Here is a 19,660-nt window from a genome sequence, read left to right on the forward strand (position 1 = left end):
GGGCTTGTTAAATGGTTATATTTATGATTGTTGTCAACATGGCATGTTCTGTGTTAGCTAGCTAGCACGGCTGGATACCTAGCTCTGTGTAATTGACGACAGGTTGGCTAGCCGCTAGCTCGGTAGACTAGGTGTCATTCCCATCTATTTAGTAAGCGACTTCAAGACTTTCAAAGCTCCCAAATGTCTTGTTTTTAATGACATGGATCTTATTAGAATTTGGGGCATGCATATAATACACAAGGCTGGATACCTAGCTCTGTGTTATTGACGACAGGTTAGCTAGCCACTAGAGGTGTCATTCCCATCTATTTAGTAAGCTACTCAAAGACTTTCAAAGCTCCCAAATGTCTTGTTTAATGGCATGTGTCTTATTAGAAATTAGGGCAGCAATTTCATTCTACACCTACAGTAGTGGTCTGATAATAGCGTGTGACTATCTGGTTCTGTAAAATGATCAAATTAGCTTACCGAGCTAGTTTAAAACATCGAATGATCAAATGGTAATGTGTTGTGATCTATTTGTGTCCGATAAGTTCATGGTGTATTATTAGGCTACATCAATCCATGTCAGCCACGAAATGTATTATCATCCAGGCTCTTTAAATTAAGTAAACACTTTCGTGCTGTACGTAGCACGGACGGCCAACATGTTTCTTCTTAGAAAGTTTCCTGTTTTCTAGGTAGCCCGGCCCCCCTCGCGATTTCATTGGCCCTGTCATCGGATAACTTTCAGCCTCGCAAAACGACCGGGGTCCGCTAGACTGCCCCCGGGAGCAAATTCAATTTGCGGTCGCTAGGGGCGTCTAGATTTCTAGGCTAGTGACATCCATGAAAGACAAAAAAAATGTTTACTAAAAAGTTTTATTCAAGCATTTTCACAATACAATTGCATTGCATTTTAGTGCCAAGAATCCATGATACGCCTCATGCTCATGAATCTCATGTTGGGGTATCCCATATTCCTCCAGCTTCTGTACTCTCCAGGAGGGAAGTAGTACTGTCTTCCTCTGTATTGCGGCTGCTCATACATGAGCCAGTGGCCTTCCATCACGTGGCAAGACTGGCACTGGTTCATACGGTAGCGATCCATGATGGAGTCACAGTCATCCATACACTCGTGCATCTGACCACTGAAGTTCTCCCTCTCGTAGATTCTCATTCTGTAATTTCCTCTGTACTGTGAGTGCAAGTAGACATAGATTATTAGAAAGGGATCCTACACACATAATACCTCTATTGTGCTTTATATTGAAAAGTGCTTTTTAAAAAACACAGGATTTGAAAACAAAAAACAAAAGTCAAAACATCATCAATTTCATAAAATGTACTTCTATTTAGCCATTTATTTACCATAGGGATGAAGCGGCAGGATCTGATGGAGTTGTTCCAACCCCACATGCTCATGTAATCGGGGTACTCTCCCCTCCTCATGAAGTACTGGTTGCCCATGTAGTTGGGCTGGTCGTACATCATCCAGCAACCACTGTGCACCCTGAAGGAGCCGCAGCGGCTGAGGTAGGGGGAGAAGTCAGCATAGTCGCCATTGCAGTCCCAGGAACGGCCCCCAAAGTTCCTCTCCTCGTAGAAGGTCACCTACAGAAACAATAATATTTCTATTATTATTCAGACCAGAGTAGTTGACAATGAATTCATATCTATGTCATTATGACATTTGCAATGTTGACATTGATGTTTTACAATTGACCAATAAATTAAAAGTTGTCAAGCCATTGAATAAGGCAGTGTATAGTACACTACACAAGATTAGAATAAAATAAACAATTTTCCTATGTCATTTCATACTGTTTCAATGTTTTGTAGTGGTATGAATGATCATACAGAAAAATGGAGGTAGTCTTACCACTGGACACCTAGTCGGTACAAACATGTTGCTTTTGCAAAGCAATTGTGTATTCATGAAAGTGTCCTTTAGAATAGTGTACCTTCAGGTATAGTTTGGTTTCACAAAAGGTCTATCTCATAACCATTTTGGAACCAAATTTGGTAGTTTTGGACCTGGTATTATATAGGTCCCCAACTTATTTACTATTTATTTATTTATTTATCAAGAAAATGTAGCGTCCTGTTGACAAACTTTGCAACCACTTAGGTACACAGTGACACTTTTATTTCTCTGAGTGTTAATCTACAATAGATATTTTGTCTTCTGATTTTATACTGTATGTACTATTTGTGTGACAGTGTGAAGATCACTTAAAATCATTGAAGTTACTTACGCTGTTCCTACATCAGACATTTACATCCAAGCAAAATAGATAGCAAATAGCAAAATATATTTCACCGTTATCGTCATTAGAAGCACAGTATCTTACCTTGCCCATCATGTTCGCTGATTGAGTCTAACGCAGACCTGGCTGAGCAGTACATTCACCTGTGGCAGCTTTTATACTGGGCATCAGTTCCCACCATTTGTTGTACCTTTGTTTCAAAGTCCTGAGTCATCAGCCCAGTCATGTTGTACTAGGCCCGGTTTTCAAAGCAGTCAAAGGTTATGACTTTGTTGTGATGAATACATGTAGCAAAAAATGGCCTGTTTAGGTATACATTGTGTGGTTGTGCAGTGTAGATGTATCAGAATAGTTAAATCTATTGGCTGTTTGATGTATGGAGAATAATATACAGATCATGTTCATTCATTCACTTTATTTGTTCTCTCACATTTACTGAAGTTAGACATTGTGAACAGGGAAGAATGTGTAATCTAATGTATATATACAGTAGATGAAATGTGTGCGTATATCAGGTAAGCATACTAAATTCACAACATTGTAACTTAAATGTTAATACTACGAAAGCATGTGGTCAGCATTTTTAAAGGTACACTGTGTAAGATTTTTAGTTGTTTATCTCCAGAATCCATGCTACCCATTCACTAATGTTACCTTTTTCATGAATACTTACCACCACCATCAATTTCAAAGAATTCATTATGACTGGAAAAATTGCATTTTTCATACATGAAAAGGGGGATCTTCTCCATGGTCCGCCATTTTGAATTTCCAGAAATAGACATTTTTTTGCAGCAAAAATGACTGTACTTGGGCCGTAGTAGAAAATATTAGTTTATCACTTAATAAACTTTCATGAAAAGATCAAATTTGGCAATAGGCAAGCCAGTTTCAATGAGCAGCATAGTTGCAGTACCTTTTTTGACAATTTCCTGCACAGTGTACCTCTAAAAGATTTTCAGTGCATATTCTGGAAAACAGATACATATAGTTGATACTACAGTATGACATGAAAACAATCATTTTTGATGCCCATACACTTGTGCATCTGATCACAGAAGTGCTCCCTCTGGTAGATCTTCATTTTATATTTTTCTGTACTGGAATTCTGCCCAAATGAATGAGCCGTGTCTGCTTGCTACCAACTTTTGTAATTGTGCGACTTCTTGATGGCAGCCCAGTGAATTTACTAGAAGACGTTTCATTGCATATCAGAAACATTGTAGTTGATATCCACTGTACAATTTAGTTGAGAGAGATTTAGATATTTGAGGTTTGCTCTCCGTCACCTGAATAAAAAAGAGAGACGGAAGAGTTATAGTACCACAGTTGAAGCAATTAGACAATGTTTTTATACACACCTTTACATACCTATGTCTTCATAACCGTTCTGATGGCACCTTGAACATCGTGATTTCAAATAAATATCACAGATGAGAGCTGCCTACAGACAATGTTTAAGAACAATTGAACCAAAGATATTACAGTACATATTTCTACAGTAAAAAGAAAGGGCTTCTGCCCTGCAATTAAATGTTATGAGTACTGTACTTTCTTACCACATGGAGTGACTGGAAAGCTAAAACTATGTTGATGAGAGTTGGGATTATGTCGAACTTTCCAGCCTGTTATCAGAAAAATATGTTTTGTCAATGCCATTTTTTTTAACTTTTTTTTTCTTCACCATATGCAGTCTTACATTACATCAAAATCACACCATAAAAAGAAGTATGTCCATAGGTATAAATGCAAGAATGTTTCAACATCAGTCATCAATTTAGTTAAATGTTAATACTAGTGGTGGGCCGTTATCAGCGTTAACGTGCTGCGATAATGTGAGACTCTTGTCGCGCGATAAAGAAAATATCGCACGTTAATCTATTCTCAAAATATAGGTTTGGAGTTTGGGTATGCACGTCACCATAGCGTTTAATTGACAGACGCTTTTAGACTGCGCTCCAGTCGCTTCTCCTCTCTCCACCTGTTGTTTCAGCAGACCTACTAAATATGAAGTGTTTGCATGCTGAAAACATTAATCCCTCTGCCGTGGTAGTTGATGTTTGAGTGCTTTTTCATAAGTGGTAGACTAAAGAGACGTCATTGTTTGAGGTGAAGCATAGAGAGACATTATTGTGTGCGAGTAGCTACCAGCCCGACATAGCCTACATTTCCTCACGCATTGCATAGAATACATAAACAACATAAACCCAAACATACACACACTGACACACAACTCATACTCACACACATACACACACACACATACACAGGTACACACACACAGACGCACACCGCACTTTCTACCTGCACTAAACACACACACACACACACACACACACACACACACACACACACACGCACACACACGCACACAAAACACATACAAACACACACACACACACACATACTGCTGCTGGTGTATTTAATAAAAACCTTTTTTAATTATTTATTTCTTCAAATGCTACTATTACTATGTCAGAACACTATAAAGGACTTTTAGAAAAAGAACAACAAAATACCTCCTCTTAATGTATGTTCTCTACAAGTCTTCTGTTGTCCAGTCTTGCACTTTAAATGTCTGTATGAGCAATGTCTACGTCCATACTGTCTATGTCCATGTATGAGTACTGTCTATGTCTATACTGTCTATGTCCTTACCTAGATTAGTCTATGTCTGCATGGGAGAGCAAGAAACGCAATTTCAAATTCTTTGTATGACCAGTGCATGTAAAGAAATTGACAATAAACTTGACTTGACTTGACTTGACTTGAACTTCCAGAAATCTTGCCTGTGCTATAATTGCAAAACATTCCGTGTGATAGTCCTATGCATTTTGAAGATTGTCAAACTGAAACTGTCAATATCTACTCTCGCTGAATGTTTGTGTTGCAATCGCGCACATTTGCGATTCAGTGAGATATTCTCATGTCCGACGGTAATAAACCTCGCGGTTGTCGCGCTTGACTTTTTTTTGTTTGTGCAAATTGAATTCATGTCGAGTTGTAACTCATCTGGCATTCTAACTCTGAGAACAACTGTCAAATCGCCGTGTTCCAGTGCTGTAGGTTCTAGATAGGCATATCCAGTAGCCTGGCTCTGCTGAGGGCTGCTGTGCCTACTACGTGCAGAGCTCCTCCGTATCTTAAAGGAGCCGCTGCTCCTTTTGTCAGTGGCAGATTCTCTCTCTCTCTCTCTGCCCATTATACATGCTGAATTGTTGAGGTAATATTGTTTAAATAGCCTAAATATTTGATAGATTTATCTGTATTTGCCTCTACAACTTATAGCGCTCTTCATTTTGAAATTTCAGTATCTTATAACTGTAAATGCTTTTTTTGAATTTTTTGAAGATGAGATGCATTTTGGTAAAAAAGATGAGCTCTGGTCTAATGCGCCATCTGTCTTAAGAAACCCCAAGGTTTTTTTCGGCATTATTTCGCTATCGTGCCTATTCTGAATGAGCCATTTTGATATAGATTAATCTAGATTAATCTAGATTAATTTCATAATTACAGTGAGATTAATCTAGATTAAAAAAATTAATCTATGCCCACCCCTAGTTAATACATGTGTGTATTTACATCTGACTGTGTTGTCTAAAGAAGGAGTTGGATGAATGCATACTGTTAGAGTTCAAATCCTTTTCAGGACTAAGGTAGAGTTCCATAACACTTACTTTTCCAGAGACCATGACATGAAAGTTGATGGCAAATGCTTTATAAAGATATCGGGAGTCTATAGTAGTATTTTGCAGTGTAGTCCTGTAGTATTTTGCAAACCTGTATAATTAGGAAAGAACAGTGGTAAAAAGAGAAAAGGGCTATACATGTGTTGATCAATCAATCAATTAATTTGTTTATATGGCACATTATCATACACTGTCGTCATTCAATTTGCTGAAAAGAAATAAACACAGTTGTCACTCAATCTGTTTAAAATAAATATTCATCCAAAAACCAAAGTCCATTAAAACCACAAAACCAAAATATGTCCATGAGACTCTAGAACAACCATACAGATATTATCCATTTAATCATAAAACCATAACGCATCTCATGAACATATGAACCACAAAATTAATCAAAGGCAAGTTAAAATAAACCAAATTTAATGTATTTTTACAGTTTTTGCCTACTGCTTGCACAAACTTTGCAAAATTTCGCTCATAGAGTCAAAACTCTACACACAAGCCAATTACTAGTAATGTGTCGTTCACGAACGAACCGGTCGTTTTGAACGAGTCTTTGAAGTGAACAAAGCGAACTAGTTCCCCGCTTCTTGTTCATTTCGTTCATTGGTGAATCACCCGGTCTCTGTCACTAGTCAGTCAGACAGTAGCAGAAGTGGTCGGCCAACGAGCATTTAAATCTGCGCAAAGGGGCGCCACTTTATCTCTTAATGTGATAGCTTAATATTATCAGAGCTTTTACACATACCAGGGGCCTCATGTACGAAGCTCACTTACGGACAAAAAAGCTACTTAAGTTGTTTTCCACGGCCACGGTCAGATGTACTAAAACAGACTAGACGTGGAAAACTGCGGATCTCCACGCGAATTTCAGGGCTGCTGTGGAAGTTTCCGTAAGCGTGGAAGTTGCCGTAAGTGGTGCATTGCGTCTTTTTGGCGGCACGCAGAGGCATGCAGCGCAACTACATTGTACGCGAAATTTTGCAGAGGTGTGGCCAGTTAAACGTGGATTTTAATGTTGAGGCGCGTGATTTAAAAAAGAAGAGGAAGAAAACCACCTCAACCATATTATTGTTGAGGCAGCTGGTTTAAATGAAGCGGACTCATGAAACTATCCTGGAAATACAACGAAATTGGATGCCCATTAGCAGTATTATTTCAAGTATTTGGCAGCGATTAAACATTGAATATTTTCTGGATCTGCGATGTGTCTTCTCGCATTTGTTGGGAACGTCCTCACACCAGTGCTTGTCTTTCTATTTTTTAAGGCATGTAAAATTAGTCCATCAATTAACAGGTGATTTTCTAACTGAGTATTGGCTGCAAGTTATTCATACATGTGGCGTAGCCTACATGTACATGTGCCATTTTTCATATACCCGACATAAATGTTTATTTCTCGGAAGCCTTGGCGACTACCTCATCGCAATGTGTTTTGATGTAGTGCCTTGTAAATTGTTGGGAAACATGCATTGTACTGCAGTATAACATGACAGTTTTTTTTTCTGCAGTCCTCACATTAAGTATTACCAATGCCTGATTTTATACACGCCAAAGTAATTTTGTTAGGCTATTGTGCGCAGCCTTTTTCCTTTTAAATTGGCAACCTCCAAAACAACGCCTTCACCTCGCATCATGAAGGTCCTATTTCCCGCGTTCCCCTTCCCGCGTCCCTTTCCCATTCTTTCAACCAATGAATGCACATGAATGGGTCTGTTCATACTAATTAGAATATTCATATAGAATATTTAAGGGAGGAGGCAAGGCGGAGACTTGGGCCCAGGTGTGCTCGTGCATGTGCGCAAGATTTCACGGCAAAACCTGGTTACGCACTTATTGATACATCCGGATTTTTTTGTCCTTACGTAGCTTTCAATTTTTTTGCGCCCGCACTTTCTTGGTAGGAAATCCACACACTTCTTTGTACATGAGGCCCCAGGTATTTAGTTCATAATTTAGCACGCAGCAGCTCACCTAGTCCACAGTTCACAGCTCTGAACGAGCTGAGCTCTCGTTCGGGAACGAGGAGCCAGTGAATTGCAGCCAATGGTTTCCATGACCACGAATACACAACTTAACGTGGCAGAGACAAAGACATACTTCTAGTTGGAAATGCAACGTGTAAATGATCTTTTATTCTTTTTCAATGGGTGCTACTGTTCAATAAATAAAATCAATCTGCAAAATAGGTTTCAGGTGATAGGTTTAGACACGAGGAGCACCTTAGAGCTACACAGCACAGCCAGAACGAACTGTGTTCAGCCCGCGAACGAGACCAGCCTGGGCGCATAGCAACAGTCTCCATGACCACGAATAAACAACTTAACGTGGCAGAGACGAAGGCATACTTTTGGTTACGTAAAAGCAGCTTGTAATTGAGCTTTTTTTAATGTGTGCTGCTGTTAAATAAATAATATTACTAGGCAAAATGAGTTAAGTTGATATGTTTGGACAAGAGAAGCACACAGGCAAAATAAGAATGCCCCCCTCCTCCTCTCGTTCACTGAACTAGTTCGCTCGACATTCACCCCTTGCTCTCTTGCATTGTGGCGTGAGGCAATCAAAATGAACGAACAAATTTCTCAGCAGAACTGAACGAAGAGAACGAACTGGTGGGAAAGAATCGTCATGCCCTTCACTACCAATTACTCTCAACACTTGGAGATAAACCCTTCACATACAGTATATGCCAGCATGAAGCTCTGCTAAACATTGCCATAAAACTCAACAATCTTTTGTCACAACCTCACTATCATGTCAAAAGACACACATTAGCACCAAATGAGAAAACAAATTAGATCAGCGTGAAAACAGTTGTCTACTTTATACAAAACACAGCAGTCTTTCTTTTTGTAACAGTCTATTGAAACTCACAGAATGTACATCTTCACAAGTCCCCAAAATTCAATACTGTACATTACATAACTGCACCTTACAGTACAGGGCATTAAACTGAAGCAAAGTACAGTACATCACTCTCAACACAACAGTGTGTAGGTGAGCTTATGGACCATTTGTTTGTGTATTGGGTATATTCTAGGGAAGGGAAGATTCACCGATACGTATCGGAAAATCGATACGATCTGTACGGTACGGTTGGATCGATTTGCAAACATCTGCATCGGTAAGAAACGCAAATAAAATCGAGATACATCGTATCTTGGCTGTCCGCATCGGTACAAACCGGAAAATATCTCTTAAAACGTTTTAGAAACTGTCAATTTCAGAATTTGTTCTCTTGCGCAACGCACATCACCTTACTCTGATTCAGACCGCTCCATCTCTATTGCGAGGAGGCGTGACCACCAAGCAAACAGTAGCCTATTTTCCTTTGAGTCAAAGCGGCGGGATAGCCAACCAGCAATGTGGAGCACATTTTGTTATCACATACAGCGAGTTTTCTGGTCATCCGGTGACTTTTTAAATGAAAGCAGAGAGTGTTTATGGGTAGTACGAGAGAGGAATCTCTCGACTTTTTCCGGGTGGTACTGTCCACTAAGTGGCACCATCCAGACAGCGCAGAGGAGCGAATGTTTAAACTCTCTTTGAATGTTTAAACTCTCTGGATCTTTGTAAAATACGTCTTTATTGTCAATATGACGTCACGAGTGGCTTCACACACTGCGTTTGGATTGGTCGGCTGGCTGCATTGCTGTGATCACGACGGCCGTAAAGCAATTTTGTTAGCAAGATGCTAGCGGAGCCTGACTCAAAAATGCCAATGCTGTAAGAAATCAGAAGGACATAACTCTCAGGTTATTGTACATTTCATTTACACCCACATTGGTTTCTCAGAACTTACAATAATATTGTCAAGTTTCAGCCGACAGCGAGCACAATTGTCAGTTATTAGAGCCAGCCTTATGAGCTCTGCTGTCTCGACAGCGCTCCCTAGGTGAACTGCGGGCACGGGTTGGAGGGCGAGATTCAACACTGTATGTAAACCCACTGTGATGAAAGCTTCTAGCGACCATCTTCTGCGAGTCTGGAAGACGTGTGGAGAGAGTATCGCTTCACTATTTGAGTTGATAGGGTAGTCTACCATGCGGCACAAACAACAAGAGAAAGTTGTCTGCCAACATGTTGCCGTTTCCGAATTACGCCAGCATAAGCATAGTCAGCACACAAGATAAAAAAATAAAAAAACATAACCGTGTTGGAAAACGTTACAGAGCCTGTGCATTCGTGTTAAAGGATAGTTCCGGCGTAAAATGAAAGTTTCACCATCGCTTTCCCATGCCACATAATGTATCTAATGATGAGCCATTCCGGGCAATGCCGCACCGTTATGGAGTTAGCTAATTTTAAGCTTTTTGGTGAAAAACGCAGCCAATGCATCACGGCGGGGCCAATTATAAGCCTATTATTTTCTGATGTTTCCCCGCTATAAGGGTAGATGACGTGACGTGTAAATTTTGCTGTCGCAGGCTCTTAAAATTAAGTAAATTCATGCTTTCAAAATTGTCAATGCTTTAAATGATTAAACTAATGTCGTTGTTGTGAAAAAGTAATGTGTAATAAATCCAGAGCTTCAATAAGTATACTTAATTTTGAGTCAAATGTCACATTTGTCCTATGGTGTGACTGAGACAAGCCTGGTTCTCCATATTAAAACATTTTTAAATAAATAATCAAAGCTCAGTCATTTGTCTAAACAACGCTGGCATGTTTTTCAAGGTGTCTATTTAAGCAAGTGGCAATGCTAATTTTTTTTCCTGTTTTTCTGAGACCGTATGGACTTATGAAACTTTGTCGCAGAAAACAATGTCCTGTGGTGTGACATCATATTTTTGGTTAATTCTGTGGATAATTATCTATTGTTGAAGCTCCAGCTGTACATAAATTGTGACTTTAGACCCCCCATACTCAAATAGTGGCCCGCGGGCCACTTGTGGCCCGCGGGGCATCTATTTGTGGCCCTCGAATAATTTTTAAAAATTAAAAAAAAAAAAGATATATATATTTTATTTTTTTTTGGTCCGATCGCGCTGCCGACTCTTATTTTGAAATAGCGCCACAGACGCTAGGAAGATGCGTGCCGTGCCCCGCCCCCTCATTCAGTTTCTCCCTGCAGGCTCCAAACAAAAGTGACTATGAGGGTGGCAGAGGTTGTTGTGAGGTAGACTACAGAAGGGAAGGACGATATCAGAACTTGTAAATAAATTATTTACAAAGTTCTCTTTGCCTCGTTTTTGAAAGTTATGGTCCACATTTCATTGCAAACAGTGTGTTAGGACTTCGAATTGGTTTAGCACTAGCTGTAGCTAGTTGCTAACACAAATGAAGGCAAATTGTGTTTGAGCTCTGCTGTCAGCTAACTAGTGATATCCTACTTAAAAACGAATTGCTTGATAAACTTTTCCCACTTTCAAACAGTCCCCAAATAGTTCGTTTGGAATGGTAAGCCCCTCTTAAAGTGGTAGTTCGCTATTTTAGACATTAAGCCCTGTTTGTGTGACTTCTGGGGTGAAGTAGAGATGTTCTCATCACAATTTTGACATTTGGTGCTGAACGGAGCATTTGGGTATTCAAGACTGCAGCCCCCCCCCACCTTTACATTTACTCCAATGAAGCACTCAAGCAATCGATCATAAAATGGCATTAAACTTTCGTTTGCAGAGACATGAAACTCACCGAGTGGTCAGAGGTGGGCAGCGATACGTTGGCTCGAAAATCACCGCGAAATACGCTTCCAGAGAAGATATATTCATTATTGTCCGTCTTCATTGATTGTATTGGTTTGACTAGTATTACTCCGCGCGACCGGAAATGGGGGTGCGTTTGTTTACGTTACTATCTACGGTTTGTATGCAAGCTGTAGTTTTTGTAGCCAGTCCCGCTCAAAGATAGCCGTTCTACCTCGCTCCTTGATGTCTACATAAACAACACACTATCGCTACCTACTGGCTGGATGTCTACTGCTATTCAACGGCGTCTGGGGAAAAATAGGTCCGCCAAATGCTAAACAACAGTTAGAAGGCATATTTCGCTGCTATTTTTGGGTCAATTTATCACTGTCTACCACTGACCACACGGTGAGTTTCATGTCTTCACGAACAAAGGTTTAATGCCATTTTATAATCGATTGCTTGAGTGCTCTATTGGAGTCAATGTAAAGGTGGGGGAGCTGCAGTCTTGGATACCCAAATGCTCCGTTCAGCACCAAATGTCAAAATTGTGATGAGAACATCTCTACTTCACCCCAGAAGTCACACAAACAGGGCTTAATGTCTAAAATAGCGAACTACCACTTTAAGACTACAAACAAAGTTATGAGCAACTTGACAATTTATTATTGGCTGTTGCATGTAATCAACATTGCATCAAATGTGCCATTTTCTTGTTAGCAAAACCTGGTGTCCTCCTCTTTGCTGGGTCCATGATATTGCATTATGCAGTATGCATGTGAGAGCTGCATAAACAAAGTCATAATAAGCAACATTTGTTTGAAAAGCGTTATCTTCAGGCTTATTGGTTTTCTCACTAAGAAATAAATATTTCTGGATGTAGTCTGCAAATAGGCTAACAAATAATATTGTGTCATTTAAAAAAACCTGAAGGGTGGCAATGAGAGCAAGGCAGACACCTCACCCAACAGTGCTCCAGGAAAATGCAGGCCCTGTAGTCGTATGAGAGAATTTCCCCCCCCATCCTGTCACTGGAAACTAAATATCTGCTGTGAGAGCGTGTGTTTTGTGCTTACAAAGGCCTTGTCATTTTTTGTTATGATTTTTTTTTTTGGTGGGGGGGTTGCGGCGGCTCGTGTTGGCCCTTTATTGGGAGGAATTTTGAAAAACTGGCCCTCGGGGACTTTTAATTGAGTACCCCTGCTTTAGACCCTTAAGAAGCCAATGGCAAGGGTGGATTTTAGATTTTTCTCTCAGAGTTCTTCAGTCAATCAATTATGTTTTGCTACCACAAGATGTATTAGTTTTGTAGTCCTTTGGTGTGACAGCCATAAAATACATTTTGACAATAGTGTACATTTTTCATATTTTTTTCTTATGTAGATGTATGAAAATGCATCTTACTAAAGGTGAAATTGTATTTCAGTTGGCAACGACATGGCTTTAAATTAACTCAAAAGCTCAAAAGTCCTATGGTGTGATGGTAAAAGTCCTATGGTGTGACACTTTGGAGTATCACACCAAAGGACAAACAGGTCACACCAATGGACTAGATATTTGAGAAATAGCTTTTAAAACAACTGGTAGTACATATTTTTTTTGTTTTGTTGTTTGACTAGATAAATATTGTGTATTCAAATTACTTATTCCTTTATTGGCCTTTGGAATTTATACTGTGATGCATTGTTGATGAATATTTGCTGTTGATTTTAGATACTGTCAAATGATATAAAATGTCATTAATGGTGCTTTGAAACCATAAAATATAACGGTAACAGTGAAGGAAAGATCAGTGAGAGAGTATATAGAGGAGTATAGATGAATAAAGTATGCTGTGGAGAGCAGTGTTGCCAATTTAGCGACTTTGTCGCTAGATTTAGCGACTTTTGGCCACCTCTGGCGACAAAAAAAATAATCTAGCGACTTAGCGACTTTTCAGGCTCAATCTGGCAGAATCTAGCGACTATTTCGCTTGTCTTGTGAGAGGCAAATCAGTCTCCCTCCCACGACACCACACAGTGCATTTTCAGTGGCGGGTAGAGACAGACGTGACACATGATGCACCACAGTGGATGCACTACGGTGTGGCAGCTTTTGTGATACGCACTGGAATTCTCATACACATGTGCATCTGCTTGTATGAGGCTACGGCAAGCGATATGGGACAAAGGTATGACAGGAACCAACTGTCAACATAAACCGAGATTACACAATCTTCGATATGGTCATTGGTCACCAAATGTTTTGGGACTGTCATTTATGTTATGCATACACTTTGGAATTAGATCAGTCTTGTTGTTACACAGGTGTATTTGATTGACCTCAACTGTACAGCTCCTTGGGATATGCATACCGATATGACAAATTTAAATGAGCACTAGCAGGCTGGCCGCACCGACCGCAGTGAATCCCGGGCACTGGCGACAAAAACTCATCTAGCGCCTTTAGCGACTTTTTGGTGCATCTGCCGACTTTTTAAAACGTGCATTTTCGGGGACAAATTCAGCGTTTTCCCACATAATTCTGACTCTGCGCCGCCGTCAGAAGCGTTTCCCACGGTTAAGCAGGGCTGCAGATTAGCTCTGATCTCCAAAAAGTAGCTAGCACCGCCCATTTGTACTGTGGACGAAGGCATGTGGGCACGTTTTCTGTAGATCAGCGCGCCGTGCGTGGCACTGTGACGTCATACGTAACGTCATGACATCATCTAGCGACTTCTAGCGACTTTTCAGCAAGCCCATAGCGACTTTGGCTGATTTTCTTTTGGCAACACTGGTGGAGAGCTCAATATACAGCATAAATGTGCTGTCCAGCTTGAGATACCAAACAGGCACTGGCCACTACACACTACAGGTTCAATGGTGTGACAGTCATAGCATACCTACAAAAGTGTGATGGTCATGCCAAGGTCACACTTCAGTATGAGTCTTATGAGCTCTGCAGGTTACATTGAATGACCGCATGGCTGTCATTAAGAGTTACGATAGGCTGATAATCGACGATTCAAAGACTTATGAGTGTAAAGTGTAGGTCCATATAGAGTTCTTCAGTAACGTGGAAGCATGTAGTAGATTGTAGTCGTTCATGTTAGCATTTAAGGACTTCCTGGTTCGTATCGGCTTCCGGCCTCCATTGGGAATGAATAGGGGCCAGTTTCAAATAAGCTCTGAGTGCAAGCACGCGCTTAGCGAACCCCCGCAAACTGTCGAGGGTTTTAAAAATAGGCTGTAGGTATGACATGGTTGATCATTTTGTGTCAAACTTCGACATAAATACGATGTTGCGTCCATATGCTAAACCCGGAAACTTTTGGCGACTACAGAAGCGGCGCCTGTATCTAACGTCATGTACAGTGAGTCCAATAAGTATTTGATCCCTTGCTGATTTTGTTGGTTTGCCTACTAACAAAGACATGATCCGTCAGTAAATGTTATGATAATATGTATTCTAATATGGAGAGACAGAATATCAAAAAGAAGATCAAGAATTTAACTTAAAAGAACATATATTAATTTATTTCCATTTCATCGAGCAAAATAAGTATTCGATCTCCTGCCAACTGATTAGAGTTCCGGGCCCACAGACCAGATGGGCACTTCCGATCAACTTGTCATCTGAATTAAAGACACCTGTACATACTAACATGCATAAAAGACACATTGAATCAGCAGAACCAGTCCATAGTATGAGTGAATCAGTCACACTCCAACCTCACCAGCATGGGAAAGACCAAAGAGCGGTCAAATGATATCAGGGACAAGATTTTAGACCTGAACAAGATTAAAAGCCACAAGAAAGAGACTGGGTATTAATGACCCAGCTGTTGATGCATTTCTTCCAAAATGTGTTGGAATACAAAATGACTATCCATCAGGCTGTCTGGGGTTCTATATAAGATTTTACCTTTTGTAGGGATTTGATAATCATGAGAACAGAAAGAAAGCACCCTAGACCTGTACGGAATGAACTAGGCAATGATATCAAAGCTACTGGGACCAAAATCACTGAGAAAACTACTGGTAGCACTTAATGCCACAGAGGTTTAAAATCCTGTAGCGCACACATGATACCTCTACTTCAGAAGGAACCACCTGAGGTCCCACCTGAGGTTTGCCAACGGACATCAGACTGGTTTAGGATATGATAAGGAGGTGCTGTAGTCAGATGAAACCAAAATCAAGCTGTTTGGCATTAACACAATTCAATGTGTTTTGAGAAAGAGTACTGCTGTCTATGATGCCAAGAACACCCTCCTCACCATCATGCATGGAAGTGGTATCATTATGGTTTGAGGGTGTTTGTCTGGCCAAGGCACAGGATAACTTCACATCGTCAACGAATGGATGGAGGGAGACATGTAATGTGCAATCCTGAGTGCAAACGTCCTTCCCTCCACCACTACACTGAAGGGTGGGCCATTTTTGGATCTCCCAACATGACAATAATACACAACATACAGTCAAAGCAATGAAGGAGTGACTCAATAAGAAGCATATTAAAGTCGTGAAGTGGCCTAGACAGTCTCCAAATATTAACCCTATAGTAATTCTATGGAGAGAACTGAACCTCCCATTTGCCAAGCTACAGACACAAACTATTAATGTTTTAGAGATATTCTGCAAAGAAAAATGGGCAAAAATATTTTCTACTATATGCACAAACATTATCATCTACTAAAAGAAGCATCTGACATCAGTGCTAGACAACTAGGGCTTTGCCACAAAGCACTTTATCTTCTTTAGCGAGAGGGGTCAAATACTTATTTGCCTACATTAAATACAAATAAATTAAAATATATTATTTTAAGTTATTTTCTGGAATTTCTTTTTGATATTCTGTCTCTCCATGTTTGAATACATATTATCATAAATTTATGGACTGATCATGTCTTTATTAGTGGGCAAACCGGCAAAATCAGCAAGGGATCAAATACATATTGGACTCACTGTACGTGCGGAGGGTTGTACCCATGGCAACCAAAGGAAAGCATGTAGTTCGGAAGTTTTAATGATCAGAAAGGGGTTAGCAATATTGAATTATAATCGTCATGATTTAACATGTGAATACACCAACATGATGATACGATCCGTTCCACTAATGAGAAAGGGATGCGGGGACACGCTAATGTTCGTTGTTGGCGTGCAACTTATATTTTTGCCAAACCTGAATCTCTATGGCGTGTTGCAATGTAAAAAAATCGCCATAGAACCGGAAGTCCAAACGCCGCATACAAGTTGACGTCAACACTGAAGAACTCTATTGACTACAACATTATATTACAGTATATCACGAAAGTGAATACACGCCTCACAGTTTTGCATATTTTTGAGTATATCTTTTCATAGGAAAGCATTACAGAAATGTAACTTTGACACAATGATTAGTGACCTTTTAACAACATATTTAACCGCTTACATTTCTTGTTCACTCAGAAAAAAACAAAATACAGCCATTAATGTTTGAACATGTACTCACAAAAGTGAGTACACCCCAGATTAAAATCCGGTAGAGAAGGGGCTATGTTGGCTCGAATCGTCTCGAAATGAAACGAAATGAAAAGGGATGACAAGGGAGGTCATCAGTGTGCGTTTCAACCTTTCTTTGCATTGAACTTTTAAATTTTGAGTCTGCATCTGGCTTAAATAGATTGGTGTGAGATTTGAATGCAATCCTATGGAGAATATCATGATCTGCTTCAGTAGTCACAGTGCATGTTGACATGCATGTTTCTTTTAGGTGTATTTCAGATTGCCAATGTTGACAGCATTCATGCAGCCCCAAACCATGTCAGTCCCACTACCATGCTTGGCTTATGAGAGGATACACCTTTTTTGTAAAACTCACTTGTTTACCACCACACATGCTTGACACCATCTAAAGCAAATTTGTTTATCTTGGTCTCTTCAGATCACACAACATGGTTCCAGTGATCCATATCCTTGGTCTGTTCATCTCTCTTGAGACCAAGATAAACAAATTTGCTTTAGATGGTGTCAAGCATGTGTGGTGGTAAACAAGTGAGTTGTACAAAAAAGGTGTATCCTCTCATAAGCCAAGCATGGTAGTGGGACTGACATGGTTTAGGGATGCATGAATGCTGTCAACATTGGCAATCTGAAATACACCTAAAAGAAACATACATGTCAACATGCACTGTGACTACTGAAGCAGATCATGATATTCTCCATAGGATTGCATTCAAATCTCACACCAATCCATTTAAGCCAAATGCAGACTCAAAATGTAAAAGTTCAATGCAAAGAAAGGTTGAAACGCACACTGATGACCTCCCTTGTCATCCCTTTTCATTTCGTTTCATTTCGAGACGATTCGAGCCAACATAGCCCCTTCTCTACCGGATTTTAATCTGGGGTGTACTCACTTTTGTGAGTACATGTTCAAACATTAATGGCTGTATTTTGTTTTTTTCTGAGTGAACAAGAAATTTAAGCGGTTAAATATGTTGTTAAAAGGTCACTAATCATTGTGTCAAAGTTACATTTCTGTAATGCTTTCCTATGAAAAGATATACTCAAACATCTGCAAAACTGTGAGGGGTGTATTCACTTTCGTGATATACTGTATGATCAAAAGACAAAATAATCATGTTGATATATTTGTTTCTGGCTCAGTTTTGCATTTCTGTCCTTTAGCGTGACATGAATGTCCTACGGTGTGACATGTTTTAAACGCTCAAATATTTGTTTGAGCTAAACAATATGTTTGATAAACAATGAATATTGCATTAGGGAAGAACAAATTATCGTCCCTGAAAAGTTAGTATAAATTCGGACAATTTTGAACATTTAAAAGAAAGATATCCCTGTTTTTCCTCGAAGGTTTCTAATAATCTCACATCTAATGGGGAAAAAATACTTAAATGGTAATTTCTCATTAAATTAAGACTTTAAAAAATTGCAATAAATATGAAGAGTGTAACAATGTTCATAAAACTCCATCAAGCCATTTCTACATTACTTAATATATTTATTTCTTAACGTCACACCAAAGGACATATTTTCAGCAAATTGCTTTATCAACGTAAATAAATAATCAATGAATAGACCAACATTGTGACCACTTGGATTTTTTGAAAGATTAATTGCTGCACGACGTAGACATATACTTTTTTCCCTCATGAAAAAAATGTTTTTTGCTGCCTATCCGTCATCTACCCATAAACAACTTCAAAAACGCTACACACTTCATCACAAAGGTCTCGTCAATCAAACCGAGGCACAGAGAAGGTCATCGGACCACACAGTCTTTCACTGGCCAGTGTTTTCAGAGGTGTCTCACTGTTGCAACTCTCTGACCCGGATGCAGGCTACTCAATCAGGTGGCTAGGTAGGCTAAACATGGTCCGCGGTTCTTACACCGGCTGCGACCGTAAAATGAAAAGCTGGAACCCCGACCGTTTTCACTGACTGCCACTGTCTAAACCAGCCATATTACGGGAATGGCTAATAGCATTAGAAGTGGACGAAACTGACGTAAAAACCCGGAGGGATCGCTACTACCGTGTGTGCAGGCAGCAGATTTGAAGAGTTGCATGGAGAGTACAGGTAGGCAGACAACTCTTACAAAGTAATTGCAACACGGTATAATATAACATGGATTCAGCTTTGTAATAACACACCACTGGTGGTGTACTTGCATCTGTAAGAGCACTTCTAGTACGACTTTATAAAATTCCTCCAGCCCTCCTCCGTTGCGTAATGGTCCATCTGACCTCGCGCGCCCTCGTCAATTAGAGTCTACTTCACTGAAACTACTCTAGCATGCTTGACATCAACCACATCGAATGCCTCAGGTCGCACAATTTCACAATTTCACTTGCCATCCCGCACTAGTTTGTTTTGACAGTGTATTTATCTCCTGTAGTGGGCTACATTTACTGCACCTGTAGGCTATGCCAGGGGTTCTCAACTGGAACAGTCTTGGGACCCACCATTTTCAACTCTCATTCGGTCGCGACCCAATATTTTTAGCGTTCAAGTCTATTCAATGCAATTCTCAAAATGTAACCAAGACTCGAATGACTGGTTGCATGCGATCTATCTCGCATAAACATTCAGATTGTATCTATGAC

General features: G+C 39.9%; 3 protein-coding genes across 4 annotated transcripts in view; 1 reads left to right on the top strand and 2 right to left on the bottom strand.

Annotated features, from left to right (window-relative positions):
- Positions 1–19,660, top strand: part of LOC134461304 (gamma-crystallin S-1-like) — a 383,074-nt gene that overhangs the window by 270,160 nt on the left and 93,254 nt on the right. The window lies entirely within an intron of this gene.
- LOC134461305 (gamma-crystallin M2-like) lies at positions 902–2,353 on the bottom strand. The gene is made up of 3 exons (XM_063214135.1): positions 2,337–2,353; positions 1,354–1,596; positions 902–1,180 (listed from the first exon to the last, which is right to left on the bottom strand). The coding sequence occupies exons 1-3, from the start codon at positions 2,346–2,348 to the stop codon at positions 902–904; spliced, it is 534 nt and encodes a 177-aa protein (XP_063070205.1). The 5' UTR covers positions 2,349–2,353.
- The window catches only part of LOC134461300 (P2X purinoceptor 3-like), a 38,292-nt gene continuing 22,080 nt past the window's right edge, over positions 3,449–19,660 (bottom strand). The window contains exons 9-12 of one of the 2 annotated variants that reach the window (XM_063214128.1): positions 5,930–6,032; positions 3,812–3,877; positions 3,624–3,696; positions 3,449–3,541 (exon numbers count right to left, since the gene is read on the bottom strand). In XM_063214128.1, the coding sequence (XP_063070198.1) occupies positions 3,513–3,541; positions 3,624–3,696; positions 3,812–3,877; positions 5,930–6,032 (271 nt within the window). In that variant the 3' untranslated portion in view covers positions 3,449–3,512. The remainder of the gene's footprint in view (positions 3,542–3,623; positions 3,697–3,811; positions 3,878–5,929; positions 6,033–19,660) is intronic. The other variant, XM_063214129.1, reaches the window with a different exon arrangement.

The sequence above is a fragment of the Engraulis encrasicolus genome, chromosome 13 (assembly GCF_034702125.1).
Source record: "Engraulis encrasicolus isolate BLACKSEA-1 chromosome 13, IST_EnEncr_1.0, whole genome shotgun sequence".
NCBI lineage: Eukaryota > Metazoa > Chordata > Actinopteri > Clupeiformes > Engraulidae > Engraulis > Engraulis encrasicolus.